The 21601-nt window shown below is 32.5% G+C and overlaps 1 protein-coding gene across 4 annotated transcripts; it reads left to right on the top strand.

Annotated features, from left to right (window-relative positions):
- Positions 1–2806: 2806 nt before the first annotated feature.
- On the top strand, positions 2807–10151 carry LOC121203013 (uncharacterized). 4 transcript variants are annotated; one of them, XM_041100420.1, is made up of 4 exons: positions 2807–3973; positions 4156–4206; positions 4333–4405; positions 9766–10151. In XM_041100420.1, the coding sequence occupies exons 1-4, from the start codon at positions 3192–3194 to the stop codon at positions 9922–9924; spliced, it is 1065 nt and encodes a 354-aa protein (XP_040956354.1). In that variant the 5' UTR covers positions 2807–3191; the 3' UTR covers positions 9925–10151. The 4 variants fall into 4 exon arrangements, with proteins under 4 accessions (XP_040956354.1, XP_040956346.1, XP_040956352.1 ...); XM_041100412.1 differs by having other exon boundaries at positions 2813–3973; positions 4330–4405; positions 9763–10151; XM_041100418.1 differs by having other exon boundaries at positions 2813–3973; positions 4330–4405.
- The last annotated feature ends 11450 nt before the right edge of the window (positions 10152–21601 follow it).

A 21601-nucleotide genomic window follows, 5' to 3' on the forward strand; every position in this document is an offset into this window, starting at 1 on the left:
CACACAAAAAAAAAAAAAACCTCACTTAGTGGGCGTCTGAGATATTAGAGTTAGGAATATCACTCTACGCACTTTCTTTAATGCTAGAACTGCACATTGCTAAAGCTAATAATAATTCGGCCCCGCTTAAGGCCGATGGATATATTCTATGCAACAATCTTTTTTTTTTTCAAAGTCTTGATTTGAGCCAGGATCCCATGCACGATTGTTACGTATACACCGATACTTGCTCCTCTTCTGTAAGCTAAGTAAAAAACTTAGATGTCCACTGCTTCACTTCCTTATTGTTGGGCTTTTCAGTCTACTTCAAACTTTGGGGCCCCAATTCATAATCATGGAATATTCAGCTCTTTCTTCTTGTTTTCTTCCCATCTCATGCTTTTCTGTTTGTACTGGCACGCTATCAAAACCTTGGAACGAATATACGCAAAGATAGCAGCATGGTATACGACACGTACTGTCACTATTTTTCATTAGGGCAACCGAAAAAAAAAAACCCTGACCATTCTAATTGGACTTTGTATGTAATTTCCATGATTTCACCAATGTATTTGAATCAGCACAACTTCATCAAATGATCCTCATGTTGTAAATCGGATAGTACCATTATGAATGATCATCTATCCTCTGGTTTTTCATAACCATGTGAGATTTGTCATTAATTGTGTAGAAATGAAATTCACTCATTATCTTATTTTCCACTACCTCGGGTGCCATTGGGATTTGCCAACCATGTAGGAGTGAAGGGTTGAAAATAGAAATAATTATATAACAAAAACGCAACATGTGGATGAGAAATTAATAGAAATTATAAGTTAGGAAATGATATTATCCTAAATGAGCTCTTCAATCGAGAGACGAAATGGGGTTGGGTTAGGGGGTATCCACTCAACTTTTTAGAATCTTGATGGTGAATTTTTGGGAGAAAGATATCGTCCCCCAATCCCATCAATCAATGCTTTTTTATTCCATGCTTAAGTCATTCCATTGGCATGGCCATGCACTGTCACCCGTTGGCCACGCTTCACATCTTTTACTGCCCCCTCCCCCCTGTCTCTAAGTATACTCCATTTCTTTATCTGCTAACCACAGAAAGTAAAAGTACAAATACACCTCAAATTAAAAAAAACTGACAGAAAATGTTAAACCATCCTAAGTCTTCAACTAAAAAGGCTTCCTACAAATGCATTTGGGAAGAAAGTCAGAAGGACATTAATTGCAGAACAAAAGTTGCATCGTAATTAATCAAGAGACACTTTATAAAGGGGGGTACAATTGTCTCGTGTCTGGTTCAGTTAAAAGGAATTTGTTGATTGACTCCTCCTCTTTGAAAAAAAAAAAAAGAATAAATAAGGGCATCTTTGATGGGCTGGAAAGAAAGAGTAGCAGCTTTTCAGGTAGCTAACAGCAGCCATTGTTTTGAATCAAATTTTAAATCACATCTTGGGAGTTCAAACACGAATTAAGAAATATATATATATGTATAAGGAATAAGAGGGGGTCTCCCACTCCCGTGTAGCTAAAGGGGGAGGCAAATGCATCAGCAGCCAATGTCCTGCCAATTAAACAACTCATTATTAGAAAAAAACAAAACTTCCCACCATTGAAAATATCATATTCGCTTTAATATTTACGTATTTTATAAATTTGATCTTTTTTTTAATTAAATTTAACTCTTAATTTTTTAAAAATAGATAAATTTAAAATTAACTTTTTAAAATGAGTTGAATTACTATTTTTATTTGAAATACTGACATGACAACTCAGATGAAATTCCACATTTACTTCATGCTATTTTAAAAAAAATATTTTTATATATTTTCAATATTTTTACAAATTTTAAATTATTTGTTAATGTGGCATATAAGACAAATATAATCATGTTAGCATAAAGCATATATAGACTATTATTATGATTATCACGTCAACATCGCTAAAAAATTAATGTCTTTGCCATCATTTCAGTTCAAAAGTTAAAAAGGCAAAATTTAATTAAAAAATAAGCATCAAATTAAGAGAAGATATTAACATTAGGGACTAAAATTATGATAATGTGATGAAAAAAAGATTCAAAATATAAAATTTATATATGCAAAATAAAAAAAAGTAGAAAACTATATTTTGAAGTATACTGTTTGGGGCAGAGTATAATATAAAAAATTTTGGCCTCTTAATAACATAGTTTATAAATGTTTACAAATTATTATAATAAATTGACAGGTAATGTGATTATGCCATGCCACTCACTTGTCTTATTTCCAGGCCATGAGAAGGCAACAAGGCAAGTTTTTAAATTTGGCCTTTTCCTCAAAATTTTATATTATTCCTTTTTGGAAGTAAAGAAAGATGGTCATTCTTCAGCCAAAAACATCCATCACATGAAACAAATTAAAACTTTCAAGACTCTCAAAAATAAATAAATATTATTACTTTTATGAATGTTTTATTTAAACAAGTAACATTATATATTTCTCTTTCAGGGGAAATTTAATGTTTTTATTTTTTATATCCTATGGCTGTTGCAAAGTGTGACCAAAATTAATTAGTTTATACGAGAATGAAATGGGGTTTTCACTTCTGATTTTTAACATTCCAATTGTAGTAGGGATGACCTTTTATTAAGGCTCGGAAGGGCCTTTTTGTGATATTCTAAAAAGAAGGAGCCTTTTACAGTCATTTTTCTCCTTGGAACATGCCCTAAAGTTTAAAGGTGTTTGCTTGGGGGACCCTTTTTGATATTTTTTACAAAATAGGTGGAGCATATATTTCTTCTTAATAAAGTCAAAAAACGATTCCTCCCTAAGACATACAAATGGATATTATTGTTGATTAATCTAACTGACTGACTGACCACCATCTCTCTAACTATTTCATTTACACAAGCTTCCAAACAAAGAGAATTAATGGAAAGTCAGATTTACACCCTTTATTCTCCTACATTAAAAACTCAATAACCACATCACTTCCTCTCTGGTTAATGGGTGTCTCTATCTTTCTTGATTTCTCTTCTCCAAAACATGCCTATGGCAATCCAATTTAAACACCAGAGTATTGAAAACACCATTTTCATCCATGGCTTATGTTGATATCAAGGCCAAGCTTGGAATTGGTTATAGACAGCAGCAACAGCACCTTCTTCCTTCTCTTTGTTATAGTAGAAACTGGGTGTTGGTGTTTTTGGGTTACCGGATATGACCATGGTTCCTGCTGAAAACCTTCCTAAACAGCATCATCTTCCTCACGGTGGCGGCGGCGGCTTTTATGGTTATTGTGGTAGCAGTTACACAGAGAGTTTTGGGCTTATGAGCCGTGTTTACGGGTATGATTTTCACGCTGAAGCTTATGTAGGATCTGATCTAGCTGCTAATCGCATGGCTGAAGATGAATCAACAACTAATAGTCTTAATGAAGCGGGCTCCAACTCAAAGGATAACAATCAAGAACTAGAGTTAGAGAGAGATGAAGGTTGGCTCCAACTCGGTTTAGGGGGTCAGCCAACACGATATGATGCCAACAAGCATTACCAAGGCGATCCAACGGCAAGAAGAGGAGGGATGATTGAGCTTGATCTATTACCTGGTGGTATGTCGCAACAAGCAAGGCCATTATTAGCCCCTATCTTTCATATGCCTGACTTTCGAGCTCCGCCTCCGCCACCTTCACCGCTCATGCATAGTTTTAGCTCATCTTTATTCTTTCATCACCAACAAGGGAGCAGCTCCACGTTCCCTCATCATGGGGAGCTTAGCTCCTCATTTAGGCCGATTGCACAAAATATAGCAGCAGCTCATTCCGCCTCCTCCTCCTCCTCCTCATCTTCTTCTTTGGTGCCATTGGGGTCCTATTTTGCCAGACCATTTCAGGTGCAGTCCGAAATGGATGTTGCAGGGCCGAGCTCGGATGTTAGAATCATTGATCCTCCTAGAAGACCCCATTCTGGCATTTGGTTTGTGCTTCAAGCATCGCAAAATCAGTAAGTTGCACAAAACAGCATACCAAAAAAAGAAAAAGAGAGAGAGGAAGAGAATATTTGCCTCAATTTTTGTTTGAAAATTCTCCTCTTCTTAATCATATCACTTTGGGGTATTTGAAAAATGAAAGATTTCAATTTCTGATGAAATTCACCTTTTTTTTATGTTCTAAAAATATGGTCAGAGCAAAGGAACCGTTTCTGCCTCAGATTCCGAAGAGCTACCTAAGAATCAAGTAACAAAGCTTATCCCTTTGTTATATTCCAATTAATCACTTTCTACGTACTTGTAGTTTTCTCCAGGCTTTCACAATAACTCCTTATATATAACAAGTGTACTGATTTTGGTTGGAATCTAGCAGGGACGGAAAGATGACAGTTCGATTATTAATGAAGTATCTGGTTAACAAGCTGAGACTGGATAGCGAATCAGAGGTATTTATTTATATATAAAACATAAATGCAAATTCCTTTGTTTGAATTAAATGCTACCCCATGCTTTAGATTACCAAAACACAGAAAGCATAAAACTCAAAAGATCCAAAAAGAAAAAATCAACCCTTCTTTTTAACCTCCAAATTTATTACTACATAGGGGACTTGGTTGGTGCTAAAGACATGACAGAAACAGCAGAACTAAATGCATGTTTTTTCTATTCTCTCTTCTCTTTTTCTTGTATGATATCATCGTGCATTTAGGTGGGAAGTGCAGTTTAAGGATAACCTTTTACTTATCTAACATCATTAGGGCATTAACATGTAGTCTATGGTTGTAAAGATTGCCAAAAGGATTTTCATATCAAGGTAACCAGTCCTGTAAAATGGTTATGAGCTTCTTGTTCTAGTTATGGGTGTTGTTAGTGACAGTACAAGTTTGGACATATAAAACAATATTGAAAACTACTAACCCACCTCCTTTTCTCAACCCAAAAATAACTCTACTCTTTCTATAATGGGGTTCACTATTTCATATGCCATAAATTCATATGAAAATTACCAATGATCTAACCTATATTTCATTAATTTAAGATTTACTACTAAGGATAGTTAAGGGATTAGTGAAATAAGTGCAACAAGCACTTTTAAAAGACATTATTAAAATTTCTAAGTAGTATGTTTTTCAAAGAGTGAGTTTATATATAGGTGTAAAATTAATTGTACTTGGAAATAAATTAATTTCAATATATATGAAAGAAAATTGCTCACTTATTCCACAGAAAAAGAGAAACGCATTTCAAATATAGAGAAGAATGGGAAATATTTTATTTTAGATATCTGAATGAGTTGAGTTTATTGATTAGCTAGGGTCAATATGCATACTCCTATTCCCATAACACATAAACATATTTAATTAAGTATCAAAATAAGTATGGGATATTTATTAGTATAGACACATTTGTTTTTTATTCTTTAATTAATTTGCACAAAACACTTGCATGTTAATTTATTAAAAAAAAAAACAATGCATGGATTAATTTTATATATTAAAATGTGTTTATACACAAGTTTGTATTTTTCTTTGTTCATACATAAGCAATTTTATAATTCATAATATATATAAAAATAGCCAATATAATATGTTATACGAAGATTAAACTTTATTCATTATAATCATGATGATTTTTTTTTTGAAAAAGAACGTGAGAAAATTAAAAGATAAATAGATATGTACCAGAAGAAACTCCATACAATTCATTAAAAACCAACTATTACTAATTTTTTTACTAAAAAGCCATTAAATTTTACAAATCATGATGAATAAAATCTAAATAATTAAAATAAATACTTTAATTCCCCTAATACCTTGGCTTTAGTTTTTTAGACAAGTGTAATTTCTATACTGAAATAAATAAACACTCAACAGCTAAAATACCCAAATATAGTTAGGTAAGAAATATGTATGGGATATGGACATAGTTGTTTATTATTGTCTGATTCACAAAAAACATGCATGTTAATTAAATACCAAAACAATAATAATTGAAAGTAAACTCCTCCGTGAAACACCCTACTCATCATGTTTTGAAATCTCAACACAAATTATAATCTAACAAAAAGAAGAAAATTGATTACTTTTTCTTTCCATTTCTTGAGGTGGGAGCGTATATACCCGGTATGATGAAAATTCAAGTTATTTTGTGTCATAATCAGGGAAAAATGAGGTCTATACCTCAATAATTTGTGCACGAGGGCGAGGTGCACTACATAACTCAATAATTGTGTATCTCCATTTCTTAACTCTATTCACTCTATTTTTTCCTCCCATCCCTTTTATAATCAATTTAATGCAATTATTTCTTCTCCAATAATGACATTAAAGGAGAGTTTCTTCCATGCTACTCTAGCTTTATAATTTGTACAACTTAAGAGATCCAAATCTTTAGTCTCCAAAATTTCGTTCACTTTTTTTTTTGGGGGGGTCCAAATAAGCATTTAAAATTTAAGGTTTAAAGTTTGTTTCTTTTCTAGGGTATAAAAAACAATATAATTGATTTTGGAACATTAGTACCACATGTTCTTCATATGGTAGTAATGCACCAAGGCATGTAGATATGTGCCCAAGTCATACATAAAAGCCAAAATGAAGCTTTTGTTTGCCTTAGCTTAAGAAACATTTTGTTTTCTTTTTCCCTTTCGGGTACGTCAAGCTAAGACAACCTTTTATTTCAAGTTATTAGATTAAAAGTTGGTGTAGTTACATTAAATTGGCCTTCGTTCTATTGTCCTTTGCGGCACTCCAAGTATCATTAATTTGTCTGTCTGCCTCCCACATAAAAATATCTAAACCATGTTAGCTTGCTAGATATGTATAAAAGGACATCCTCGACATTCTGTTTTGCTGTACTAGTTTCAATTATAAAATATTGATTGAGGCATTTATAGGTCAACCCTTATGCCACGAATGCATATATTTCTTTCCTTTCACTTCACGCTATGAAGTAATCAATATCTCGTTTTTATATAATACAAATCATAATCCAAAGTGTTACAGCTATTGCTAGATTGTAGTCTTGGCCTGAATAATATACACCTAATCTCAAAATGTTCATATATTATATATGGTTTATGTATGTGTGTCATGTTCATACATCCTCTTGTTTTTAATTATAATAACAACTTTTGTTGTAGTTGTTGAGGTCAACAGATGCCATTGATATGGAAAATCCTTGGTAACCGCCAGGTGTTTTGTCATAAAAATATTGTTGCCTTAACTAAGGGTTTGTTTTAGGGATAAGAAATTTTTCCTGTGTTCACATGGCATGCAACCAAATATCCAATGATTAGTGTTATAAGTGATTTAGAGCGTAGATGTAGGGTTTCTTTTCTCTCTCTATATTCCTCCTTAAAACACTATCATAGCTCTTCAATTAATGATTTTTGTGCATAGTACTAGTACCTAGGCACAAGATTAATTACCCTTTTACACCTCATAATCATTACCCATAATCTACACAAACATGGCCCCATTTCTTCCTTTTTCACACCTCAATGCAAGGAATACCTCTAAGGATACATATAGCCTCTTGGACTGGTGGGAAAAAAGTTTGTTTAACCAAGGTGGGAAAGGTTTTTTTGATCTTCTTTATTTTTGTAATTTTTAAGCGCAATGCATTGACTTTAACAAGTATTAGTCTTATAAACTAATGATTTTTTCTTGAAAAAGAATAAAGATTTCCAATAAATTTTTTAAAAAAATTTAATAAAAATACTAAATAAGAAAAAAATAAAAAGAATGGTTTTTAGGGTTTTTTTTAAAATATTAAATTACTCATAATTCTACTGATATGTATTTCTTTGATGTTTAATTAAACAATTACATCAATTCAATAAAAAATTTGTATGAGAACACCTTCATGTTTGGGTTTATTTTCTATCACTCATGAACACATATCCCTCGGAGAGAATAAAAAAGATAAAAAGTAAAACGTGTAGTAAAATTATAAGGTAGGGGCATGGAAATCACACGTGGACCCTGTCATTCTCCCATCTGCATGCGTTTTCGCCTCCTTCGTCACGCTTTCGCCTCTTTAATCTCAGCTTTCATAAACAGCTCATGGTAGGCCCTCCTTCTCTCTCATGGAGTGTGCTTAAAAAGGGTCCATCATAAATTTTAAAAGAAAAAATAATCTTTAAGTGCACCACTTGGACGGAATTTTAAACACCCCATCATCACTCCACAACCAACCACACAATTTCTTTTTCTTTTTTAAAAATAAATCCCCACATATTTTACGTCGGGAGAAAGCAATGCATGAGGGATAATTCCACAACACAATCATTCCTAGTTGTTGAGAAAGAACCTCCCCCAACATAAAAGCATGGAAAGACAAATAAGAGCCTCCCCATGAAAATGACTTGTTTTTTTTATTGTTGGTGAACCCAATGCATGCAGCATGAATTGTTAAATAATCTTAGGAGTATCCTTATTTTGATTCAATAACAACTTACTAATTCTACTTTATAAATTTTCAGAATTAACAAAAAAATATCTACACGCAATTAGCATGGAATATTGACTTTTTATTCAAGACATTAGGGTTTTGAATTAGGAAGAAAGAAAGGAATGTAGAGATGTTAAATGTGACACATGTAGGTACTAGAATGGGTACAGACCTTTTTTTTTCTTTTGATTAATTTTAAGAAATAATGTAAAATATATTAGTATTGTTTTAGGTTATAAAATGGATATTTTTATTTTTCATTAGAAATAGATTATTTAAAAATATGGACTGATTTTAATTAAATGAGAAAATATTTTTAGTTGATATTTTAATCAAATATTTTAATAAAGAAGCTGAGTGAAGTGAAGGTGGGAAGGGTAATGATTATTTCGGGCAGTTTAAGATGGTGGAATAAACGGGCAGGATTTAGAGGGTGGAATTCCATGCCTGACCTAAGTTATAGTTAGTAGTAATTTTCAAATTCTGGTAGATGGAGGAATTTTATGGGTAAAGTAAAAGTTTGAAGATGCATAAGATGGATAGGAGGTAATGCAGTGACAAAGCATGACTTCACCACTACATGTAAAACACTAATGCAAACAAAACAAATATGTATTAAACTAGTTTCTTTTGAACCCATTATCTCAATCACAATATGTGGTACTCATAACCCAAAACTTATATATTTATTTTAAATTAAATTTTTAAAAAAGAAAGGTATTTTTTGGGGTATTTTTTAAAGGTAGCTTTATAGAAAAAGTTTATATGTTGGCGCACCTCTCCAAATAATTCGTAATTTTTATTGTGAATATAAATAAAATATTTATTTTTAAATTTAGTGATAATTTTTTGAAGAGAGTGCTTAAACAATATTTTTTTTAACATAACTACTTTTGTTTTAAAGAGCGTAAAAAGAAGAAGAAAACACTGCATTGAAGAATGAAAAGAAATGGTGGAGTGGTTCTTTGTTTTTTATAAATTTATTTTGTTTATATTTTTCCATTTGAATTAATGTTTGATTAATAGTACAGAAAATTTTTAAAAACAATGTCTTCAAATTTTAGCATCCAAGAAAAAGAACAATTGCATGTTCACATCTTTTCGTTGCTTTCCGGTCTCTTTGTCAACAGATAACCAAGTTTAATTTACTTCAGAGAGTAGCTTTCCTAAGGGTTTGAAACAAAATAGGCTGAAACATTTGTACAAAAAGTATGGAAAATAAGACCATTGAATATGAAACCCTTTCTTTCGTTTTCATGCCTATATATGTATTGACAATAGCTTTCATGGTTTTGTTACCACATTTATATATAGAATGACTAACAAAGAACGTAATGTACGATGATAAAAGCAGATAGAGATAAGATGTAGAGGGCAACAGCTTCAACCTTCGTTGACGTTGCAGCAGGTAAGAGATCAAATATGGAGTTCAAGAGACGCAGTCACTCAGCTTCCACATACCTCAACCGCTGATCATCTCATGGTTTTGCACTATGGCAGGACCCCTATTTGAAAAGTTCAATCACATCTTTTTTTTTTCTTTTTACTCTTACTTTTATGTGCTGTATTATTCTTATTTAAGTTGTGGAAATCCAACGCCCCTTCATTTATTATTATTATTATTTTTAGTTTTGTTTCTTTGATCTCTAATTGATGGAGAAACCAAAATAGTTTGCCCTGAAATGGTGTTTTTGTTTTTTTAAAGGGCGAATAACGTAAGCAAATTGTATTTGTGAGCTATGCTGGCTTCGTATTTAATTATTAAAATTTCTGTCAACTTGTACAAACTTCATTTTAAACTTTATATCTTCAACTCCAATGAGGATTAGGTAAACGTAATGAAATTTATAATATATGTTGTATTCATACATCGTATTATGAAAAGGGTTATTTATATTTCTTTTAATTTTTTTATAATACATTTAAGCCTTGAGGATATCCGATAAAATTGTAACAGATAATTTTTAAAGAAAAAAAAACTTATTAAATTTCTTAAAATTATCACTTTTCAAATTAAAAACCATTATCTTAAAACTAAAATTTTTTTAACTGTCTTTTAAACTATTAAAACTTCCTATAGGGTAATCTAATTGTTGGTCTTAGTGTTTGAGTTTGCAATGAACACCAAAAAAAAGAATAGGTGTACTTATTTCATTTGCTCTAATAATCCTATGGGAGGAGTTAAATGAATCAGCCAAGAATCCAACTAACAATCATTTTAACGAATTCTTGACTAACACACTAATTGAAAATTTAAAGGATTATGATGAGTTAACTGAGTTAACTAACTTTAACTGCTAACTAACTAACTACTACCAAAAACTACTGAACTTAAAAGTGCAGAACCATACTCCAATCAATTGGAACCTTTGTTGAAACTAAGGGTGAGTTTGGATAGACGGTGCGTTTACCTGCGGTTAGTGTAAAAACAGTGGTGGCGGTGAGATTAGATACTGTAGCGATATTGTAACGTGAGATAAAAAGTAAGTTAAACGCACCGCACCGCCACCCCAAACCCACCCTAAGTGTTCACATCTCCATACCTTGGTATTCACCTATTTGCTGGTATTCCTGGCAGCTTTGATTTTGAACCTCCTGTTGTTGTTGCTCATATTTGCTAACAACACCAAGACTAAACCTAAACTTATTGAAAAACGCTGATGGTAGAGGCTTGGTAAAAACATTTGCAACCTGGTCCTGTGCTGGAACATGACCAACCATCATTTGGTCTACTATTTTCTATTGAAAAAAAATAGGTCTAATTCAGGATATTTGAATTCAAAATGCAGGACATGATTGGTTGATATTGCTAGTGCTTCTGAATGATCACACCAGATAGCATCTTGACCACCAACACTAATTTGTAATTCACCCAACAAGGACTCGAGCCAGATAATTTCAGTTGTAGCATGAGCTAAGCCCTATAATCAGCTTCTGTAGTGGAACGAGAGACTACTTGTTGCTTCTTTGAACCCCATAACATCTTACCTTCTAGAAAGACAAAAAAAAAACAATTGTAGACCTCCTATCATCCAAATCAGTTCCCTATTGGCATCAGACTAACCTATTGGAGACAATCGAGAGGCAACCTTGAAGGTGACACTATAATCGAGAGTTCCTTGTAGATACTTTAGAATTCTTTTAACTACCTTAAAATGCTGTTTAAGTAGCTTGTACATAAACTAACACACTTTTTTGACAACAAAAGCAATTTCTGGTCAAGTAATAATAATATATTGTAAAGCACCAACAATGCTCCAGTACCCAGAATCATTCTTAACTAGACTACCATAATGACCTGACAAGGTGCAATAAGTGACCATGAGAGTAGGAGAGGCATTTGAGTGATCCATATTACATCTCTTTCAATTAGTGAAAATTTTAAATCCAATGACTTGACAAAAGCATCCATATAAGTTGATTGATTCCTTGTGACAATGATGTCATCAACATAGACTAAAACATAAAGCACCAAACTGCTAGAAATTTTGATGAATAAAGAAGTATTAGCTTTGGATAAGACACAACCAATAGCAACCAAATACTCTTTAAGCTTGTGAAACCAAGCTCAAGGTGCCTGGTTGAGGCCATAAAAGACCTTCTTGAGCTTACAAACGAGTGTTGATCACCTACATGTGTCTCAAAATTAGATGGTTGGCTCATATAAATCTCTTCATTAAGATCACTATTGAAAAAGGCATTGTTGATATTAACCTGCCTTAGCTTCCAGCTATAGGTTACTCCTAGAGTGAGAATGGTTCTTATGGTAGTTGGTTTGACCAAATGACTAAAAGTTTCCTAAAAATCAATCCTAGCCTCTTAAAGATACCCTTTTAGTACCAATCTTCCTTTATATCTAGCTATAGTCCTATTAGCATTCTTTTTGAGCTTACAAATCCACTTGCAGGCTACTGCTCTTTTGTTAGGAGGAAAATGAATCGATTTCCATATGTTGTTATTTAGTAGGGCATCATACTTTTATTGAGCAGCCTTGGTCCATTCAAGATTGGTGAAGGCTTCTTTGATAGTTAGGGGCTTTTGAATAGATAGTTCAGCTGAAAAACCCTTTCGTTTGAAAAAAATGGAAAACAATTCTCATAAAAAATAACACGTCTTGAAATAAAGATCATGTCTGACTCATCAAGGCATTTGTAACCTTTATGAAGGGCATTATGGCCAAGAAAGGTGTAGGCCTTGGATTGAAACTATGATTTGTACATGTTGTAGGACCTTAGATAGGGATAGCAACATAAAAAAAGCCCTGAAATGCAAATAGTCTAGTTTGGTTTGATATAGCAACTCATGGGGAGACTTTCCTTGCAAGACAGGTGTGGGAAACTTGTTGATCAAATACACAACACTAAGCAAGGTATTATGTCCACAAGTGCATGGGGAGAGAAGCTTGAGCAAGTAATATGAAACCAATTTCAACAACGTGCCTATGCTTTCTCTCAACAATACCATTCAGTTCTGAAGTGTGAGGTTAAGTTAGCCTGTATTGAATACTAGATTGACTAAGCACTTGCGAAAAACACCTGAACTCACCACCCTAATTACTTTAAACATTTTGATTTTGGAATTAAACAAAACTTGAATAAATTTTTGAAACTGAATAAACTTTTCAACAACTTCTGATTTATTTCTTAAGTATATCCATGTGTACCTACTATATGCATCAAGAAAGTAAACATAGTACGAGCAACCCTCTGAAGTCAAATGAGTAGAACCCTATAAGTCTAATACAATCAACTCAAAAGGAAATGAGTAAATAGTTTTAGACGCAGAAAAACGAAGATTGTGAGACTTTCCAAGCTAACAAGCAAAGCAAACAATAAGAGGCTTAGATGCTTGTAAAATAATGTTACAACTAGAGAGTACATTGGGTCTGGTGCCCTAAGCGTAGTATTGTTGTCTAAGTGCACTTGTAATTTTTTGAAAAGATTGGTTAATAAAATTATTCATAAATTACATTAATACTTTGTATATTATCCTCGCATTATTTTTGCATACAAAGCAAAATGAAGCAAATGTTGCTCATTGGTTCTCTAATGTTTACCTATATATTAAACATTATTACATAGTCGAATCATAATATAGAAAGACAATTTATATTAGTAGCCACACCTAAGCATGCCCTTAGTCTAATCGATAATAAGCAAATTGATTGAAAGACTAATATGTCATCTATTAAATCCAATTGGGGAGATGTTTTGTTTTGGGCATCGGAATGGAAGACTCTTAGAAGATAGAGACATAGATGTAACTGACTAGACTATAGTACATCAGACTAGGCCCAAGAAGAATAGATCTTAAATCCATTTATAGATTTATTCACTTGTGACATTAATAGTGTGGATTACCTAAATTCTGAGTAGATGACGGACTATGTATGCGTGACTTGTACACTTTAATGTAAATAAAAGCCTGAGTTCGAATAAATAAGGAACCGAAAGTTGGTGCATTTGGTGTACGACTTCTGCAATTTGTAGTGTCATTTCATAGCCCTAGACATGGGTAAATGATATCTTCTCATCGGCATTACATGTTAATGGAAAATCAACGTGGTCATAGGTCGTTCGTCTTTGTGATGGATGACTTAATCACCATTTGATAGTGATTGACTTTTCATTAAGAGAGATGTAATGGTTACCTGAGATAAAAATAGGATCATATTGGGAGAAAAAATATTATCTCAAAGAAATTAATGATATCCTATGAGGGTAACACATTTATGACAAGGTCATTAGACAAGCACTAATCAGGTTGCTTTCATAATGGTTTGTCGTTGGGGAAAGCCTAGTCACGATACTATAATGGAATGAATTCATGATTAAATGAGTTTATAATTAATAAGTGAAAAGCTGAAACTTAATTATAAATCATTTGAGCTTCAGTTACATATGTCCAATTAGTCCCTCCGCTAGCTTATTGAAACCAGAAATGAGTTATATGTTGAATCAAATAAACATAAATGAATAGAAATAACTTGCATGTTGAATTAAATATATTTTCTGAAATAACGATTCTGTCGATTTCTGTTTGAGAAGAAAATTTTTGTTTTCTCCTCAAAAGAAAAGAAAATTATTTCTAGTTTCTGTGTTTGATTTGATTTGATTGAGCCAACACTTGAGGCAATTTGTGGTACGAGAATAGTAGAGAAGATCGTTTGGTTTAAAGTCAAGAACGATAAGGATCCGTCTATCCGAAAACACAGGTATGATTTTAGTCTGGGGTTTATTGTTATAAATATCATAAACCGGTCGATTTTCAAAATTTTTATTTTTCGCTTGGAAGAGAATCATTTTTAAACTGGATTTTTTTCAATAAAGTACTTGATGAAGTGCTTTACTACAAGGATGTCCTAAACATTTATGCCACAAATCAACAATTGAACTAGATGCTAATTGAGTATGATTTAGTGAACTAGTAGAGTTTGAGACTCTACTAGAAGAGGTTGCAACAGTTCTTTGTTGTGGTGAAGTATTGAACCTATATAACCCCTTTTGAATGTGGCCTACTAGCAAAACAACCCCTGTTTGTAAGTCATTCACAAAACAATGAAAAAGGTAAAATTCACAAATCACATGGTTATCTTAGACAAATTGAGTAATAAGTAATAATTTTTTTGCAAGCATAATGAACATGAAGAACATTCTTGAGATGCAAGAGCTTATTACCAGAAATAATAGATGAAGAACCTACATGTGCAACTAGTACACAACTACCATTTCCCATAACCAACTGACCAGTACCTATATATTTAGCAACTTCATTGAGAGTGGAAAGATCATTGGTGACATAACTAGTGTAACAGCCCGATGTTGGGCCTAGTCGGAACAGTATTTCGGGACCACAAATCTGACGAGGAAAAAAATTATTTTTATTATATTTTATGGTCTACGATTTCACGGAATGATTTCGTGAAAATTTCATTCGAAAATTTTGACGTTTAGGCACTCAATTTAGTCAAAAAGACTAAATTGTAAAAAGTACAAAAGTTAATTTCTACATGATAGAGGTGTCCAATTGTTATGAAATTTTAAATTGAAGGTCCCTTAAATGTGTAACATCTTGATTTTGGGCCTAGTCGGAACAGTGGTTTCGAGATCACAAATCCGATGAGAAAAATTTATTTTTATTATATTTTTATGGTTTAAAATTTCACGGAATGATTTTATGAAAATTTCATTCAAAAATTTTGACGTTTGGGCACTCAATTTAGTCAAAAGGACTAAATCGTAAAAAGTACAAAAGTTGAGTTCTACATGCTAGAGGTGTCCAATTGTTATGAAATTTTAAATTGGAGGTCCTTATACGGTAATTAGACTATTAGTTAAGTTGTTGGACAAAAATAGACATTGTTAGACATGTTTTTAAAGTTTTTCATTAAGGGCATTTTGGTCATTTAGTTATTAAAATGAATTAAAAACAAAATTAAAAGCCAAATTTTGTCCATCATCAACCTCTTGGCCGAAAATTTCATGAAGAAACCATGGCTAGGGTTTTTCAAGCTTCCAAGCTCGATTGTAAGTCTGTTCTAGCCCCATTTTTAATGATTTTTACATTTTTGCAATCCTAGTAACAAGATCTATCTATTTCTGCCATTAATTTGAGCTAAGGTTCATGTTTAAAAATTTACCCATGTGTGACATGCATTCATTTTGATGTCTAATGGTAGAAAATGAGTGTTGGGTGTTAAATAAACGACTTTTACTAAGCAGTTTTCAATGAAAATGTCCGAAAGGACCATTTTGTAAAAGTTGTAAAAATGGTATAAAAGGGTATTTTGATGAGAATTGTAGTTTTATATAGTTATGAAAATGGTTCGGCTAGGCCTATAGAGTGAAACAAGTGAATAAAAATCACTTTACGAGCCTAGAGGAAAAAGTATAATTTTGACAAAGTTTATGGGTAAAAATATAATTTTACCAAAATTTGATTTTTGGGTCAATTTGAATAATGTGAGTCCTAAATAGGCTATATTTGAAATGATAGATCAAGGAAATCGAGATTCAGGCTTAAATCGAGAAAATAAAAGGTTAAGGACTAAATCAATAAATTTGCCGTTTTCGTATTTGAGGTAAGTTCGTATGATCTAATAAGCATGTTATTTATGTTATTATCGTTATACATGAAATATATCTTGCTATGATTGTGTTAAAATTGATGTTAATGGAAGATTGATGGAACATGACATTTTAAATGAAATGAGTAAGTTGTATGGAAACAATGTGCTATGTTATTTTTATTGCATGGTTTAATGTTTAATAAACATGAAAATGAGTTGGTTTGAATGTACATTACAAGGTAATCTATGCATATTAATATACTTGATGAAAAGTGAAAACCCAGATTGAATGAAAGGAATATTGGATGGATCCGTAAAAAGGAATTACTGGTAGAAAGGATCTAGATAGGACGGGTGATCCTATAGTGATCGTGCCTCCTGAAGAATATGTGTGCTGAAATGGATTTAGCCCAGACAGGTAATCCGATTAGGATATGAATTTAGCCTAGACTAGTAACTCAGATTCAAACTCATAGGAGTATATGTCATTGTAAGGGATTTAGCCTGCACTGGTAATCTCGACATTGCTCTGTGAGTTTACATTACGGGTGATTTAGCCTAGACTGGTAATCCCGCCGTAAGATGCGAGGTTCGTGGGAGTGCGTACTTGAAATGATCACTTGTATGATTTGACGGTACATGGGATATCTATCAAAATTTTTGAGAAAATTTAACGGGATTAATATGATAAATGAATAAAAAGAGTTTTTGCCATGACAAACTTATTTATGTTATAAGATATTATTATGATGGATATGATTGTCACGTTTGGACAAATGGTGGTGCTAAGAGATAGCACAGGTATGTACTCGAAATCCACGAACATGTGTTGTACATGGGAAGTGAAATGGACTTGTGGTATGAATGCAAATAAATGAGTGATACATATGAGAATAATTTTTATTGCAATCTTGTGATGATTATCATTTTGTTGCTTTAGAACTGTTTGGACAGCAGCAATAGTCCAAATTTGAAAACCCACCAAAAATTTTGAAAGTTGAATTAAAGGCTGAATTAAATATGAAATGAAAGCTTATTGAGTCTAGTTTCACATAGAAGAAACGATATAAGCAAAAGAATTTAATATTATGAGATATTCAAATTCTTGTGAGACAGAGTCAGAATGAGTTTGAAATCCCCTGTTCTGAATTGAGAAAATCACTAGAAATTGTACAAAAATAATCATGGGTTATAAATTATATGCTTAAAATCCTTAATGCGTATATTTTCAAGGGAAATATATGGGAATATTATCTGAGTCCCGTACTATGAGATAATTAATTTGTAGTAAAGAGAGGTCAGAACTGTCAGACAGTGAAACAAGGGTAACTTTAAAGAATAAACTGTACTTATTGGTTAGACCAAAAATTTTGAAAATTTTATGGTAAGAAGATATGTGAGTCTGGTTTCTGGGAAACTTAACGGTTTTCAATTTTAGGTCCCGTAGCTCTGGATATAAATAATTTAGTGATCGTGACTCGAGAAAACAACTTATCTAGACTTTGAATAAATAGAGAGGAATTGAAAAATAGCATGTTAATACATTGCTTATTATTTTTCATGCGAGTTTACTAAGCGTAAAACTTACTCCCTCCTTTCCATTTCTTTTAGTGTTGTCAGGTTGGCTTGGGGTTGGAGATTGTCGAAGGCAGCATCACACTATCGAGCCAATACCTTTGGAGTATTGATGCATAAGTTAGAAATATCAAGTGAGTGGCATGTATAGGGACCTAGTTTTATAACATATTTTATTTCAATTTGGCCAACTGTATTGACCTATATTGAGCTAATGATTATGACTTGTAAATCTAGCTATTCATGTTATGCCTAATAATTGTGATGTGAATATGCTTGTTTGCCATGCATGGTTGGTAATATGTCATGTGTGTTGAATGCATGTTTTATGACCAATCGAGGTGGTCATGACCATGAATTAAATGTGTAATATGGAAATAAAATGATAATGCCTTGAACATGGACGTTTGATGGATAGTTTGGTAACCATGGTACAATGGTATAAAGTGAGAAATAGTAATAATGTTAAATTGAATATGGAATTGGTGTAGAATGTCTTAGTCAAGCATATTGTTTTATGCATGTAAAAGGGTGACAAAAAGGCTTGGAAAATAGCCTATGTGCTGGCCACACAGGCAGAGACATGGCCGTGTGTCTCAACCGTGTGGAAGACACGGCCTAGCACACGGGTGTGTGACTTGGCCGTGTGACCCTTATTTGTTTGTTGACGTCATAATCAGAGAGTTACACGGGCTGAGGACATGGGCATGTCCAAAGCCACACGGGTATGTGAGACCACAAGGCCTACCCACACGGGCGTGTGACTCTCCAAAACATGAAAAATATTTTAAGTTATGTAAAACTTTCAGAGGTTCTAGGTTTAGTCCCGAACCCTTTCTAAAGTATGTTTTGGGATTCGTAAACCCAAATAAGGGACTATGTGCATGTGATTGAATGTTTTAAAATATGAATAAAATTTTATGGCCCGGTTTGCATGATTGTTTGTGTTTAAGTCTGGTAATGCCTTGTACCCTGTCCCGGCGTAGGACACGGGTAAAGGCTGTTACAAAATGGTAAATAGACCATTGGTTAATTTTTTGGACAAAAATGGACATGAAATAGGTGAAATAGAATATTTTTAAGTTAGGGGCATTTTGGACATTTAGTAATTAAAATGAATTAAAAACAAAATTAAAAGCCAATTTTTGTCCATCTTCAACCCCTTGGCCGAATTTCACAAGAGGAAACCATGGCTAAGGTTTTTCAAGCTTCCAAGCTCAATTGTAAGTCTGTTCTAGCCCCGTTTTTAGTAATTTTTACATTTTTGTGATCCTCGTAACTTGATTTAACTATTTCTCCATTATTTTGAGCTAGGGTTTGTGTTTAAAATTTAACCATTGATAAAATACATGTGTTTTAATGTTTTATGGAAGAATATGAAAGTTTGGAGTGTGAAAAACAACTTTTACTAAGTGATTTTTGATGAAATTTCATAAAAGGACCTATTTGTAAAAGTTGTAAAATATGTGTAGGAAATGTGAGTTAATAAAAAATGTGGGCTACTATAAGAGGGAATATGAATCGTCTAGGCTTGTGTATTGAGAAAAATGGATATATTTTGTTTTACGAGCCTAGGGGTAAATTTGTAAATATGTAAAACTTTAGGGGCAAAAATATAATTTTGACATAATATGATTTTTGGAATGATTTGAATAGTATAATAATTTAATAAGTCGAATGTGATATTATAGATCAAGAAAAATGAAGTTCGGACTTAGAACGAGGGAAAAACGAGTATTGGACGATTTGGTCCTTTTCGCCATTTTAGGTCGAGGTAAGTTTGTATGTTAATAAACGTTATTGATTTGTGTTAATTATACAATATTATTATATATTTGATTAAATTGTGAAAATTAAAGTAAACGTTCGAATTGAGTAAAAACACAAGATCAGTCACGATCGTTGCTTAGTGAAATATGAATTGACGGTAAAAGACCATGGTTAGACCATGGCAAGGTGCTAAGTGAAATACGTGATTCGCATGTAAGACCATATCTAAGATATGACATTGTGCTAAGTGAAATAAGACCATGACATCTAAGTGAAATAAGTCCATGACAATGTGCTAAGTGAAATAAGTCCATAGCATTGTGCTAAGTGAGAAATTTCCTGGTTGAACCTTAGGAATAAAATAGCTTTGGACACATACAAGTGTGGTACTATGTGAAGGCCACTTTGTGAATATAATAGCTTTGGACACAAGTGTGGTTCTATGTGAAGGCCACTTTGTGAATATAATAGCTTTGGACACAAGTGTGGTACTATTTGAAGGCCATTTTGTGAATATAATAGCTTTGGACATAAGTGTGGTACTATGTGAAGGCCACTTTATGAATAAAATAGCTTTGGCCACAAGGGTGGTACTATGTGAAGGCCACCGCGTATCCGTTATTATTCCAATGTGTTCAATGGGAAATGACTAAGTGTAAACGAATATGACTATGTGATGATTAAATGTGAAAGAATTATGAATCAATAATATTATTTGATGTTGCATTGAAATAATGTGTTTTCATTGAGGTTTAAGTGTATCAATTAACATAGCCAAGATAAAAAAAATGAAAGTATAAGTGATTTAAGCAATACAGGTACGTACAAAATCTATATGAATGTTGAATGAAAGTTAATACAAAGAAAACGTGAGAAAGTAAAATTAGCAATAAAACAGTTTTGGACAGTGGCAGTTGTGTGACTTTGAAAAATCATCAAAAATTGTGAAAATCAAATTAGAGGTTAAATAAGTATGAAATTAAATCTGATTGAGTCTATTTTCACATAAAATAAACGATGTAAGTAAAAGAATTTCATATTACGAGATATTTGAATTTTTGTGAGACAGGGTCAGAATGATTTCGTAATCCCCTATTTTGATTTAGGAAAATCATTAAAAATTTTAAAAAAATAATTATGGGTTATAATTTATATTTTTAAAATCCTCAATGAGTATATTTTCAAAAAAAAAACAAATGAGAATATCATTTGAATCCTGTATGAGGAGATAATTATTTTTTAGTGAAGAGGAGTCAGAACTGTTAGACAACAAAGTAGGGGAGATTTTAAAGAATAAACTGTACTTATTGGCTAGACCAAAAATTTTGAAAATTTTATGGTAAGAAAATATGTGAGTCTAGTTTCAAGAAAAATTAGAAGATCCTAATTTGGAGTTTCGTAGCTCAAGATATAAATAATTTAGTGACTGTGAATCAAGTAGACAACTTGAGATGAACAAGAGTAAATAGTGGAATTATGTGCAATTATGATTGTATTATCTTGAGAACATATTGTGAGAATTGGTAAAAGCATGTTAATAAATTTATTATTATTTACATACCAACTTACTAAGCTATATAGCTTACTCCATTTATTTTCTATGTTTATAATGTCCTCAGGTTAGCTTGGGTTGGAAGTCGCCGGAGAACCTATCACACAATCAAACTAACAAATTGGGTATTGATAATTCTTATACTTATGGTCATGGCATGTATAGGGGACTTGGTTATTTTTGTATGTGTCATAATTGTTTTGGCCTAAAATGATGGCATATGCT

This window comes from Gossypium hirsutum, chromosome A03, assembly GCF_007990345.1.
Source record: "Gossypium hirsutum isolate 1008001.06 chromosome A03, Gossypium_hirsutum_v2.1, whole genome shotgun sequence".
Classification (NCBI taxonomy): Eukaryota; Viridiplantae; Streptophyta; class Magnoliopsida; order Malvales; family Malvaceae; genus Gossypium; species Gossypium hirsutum.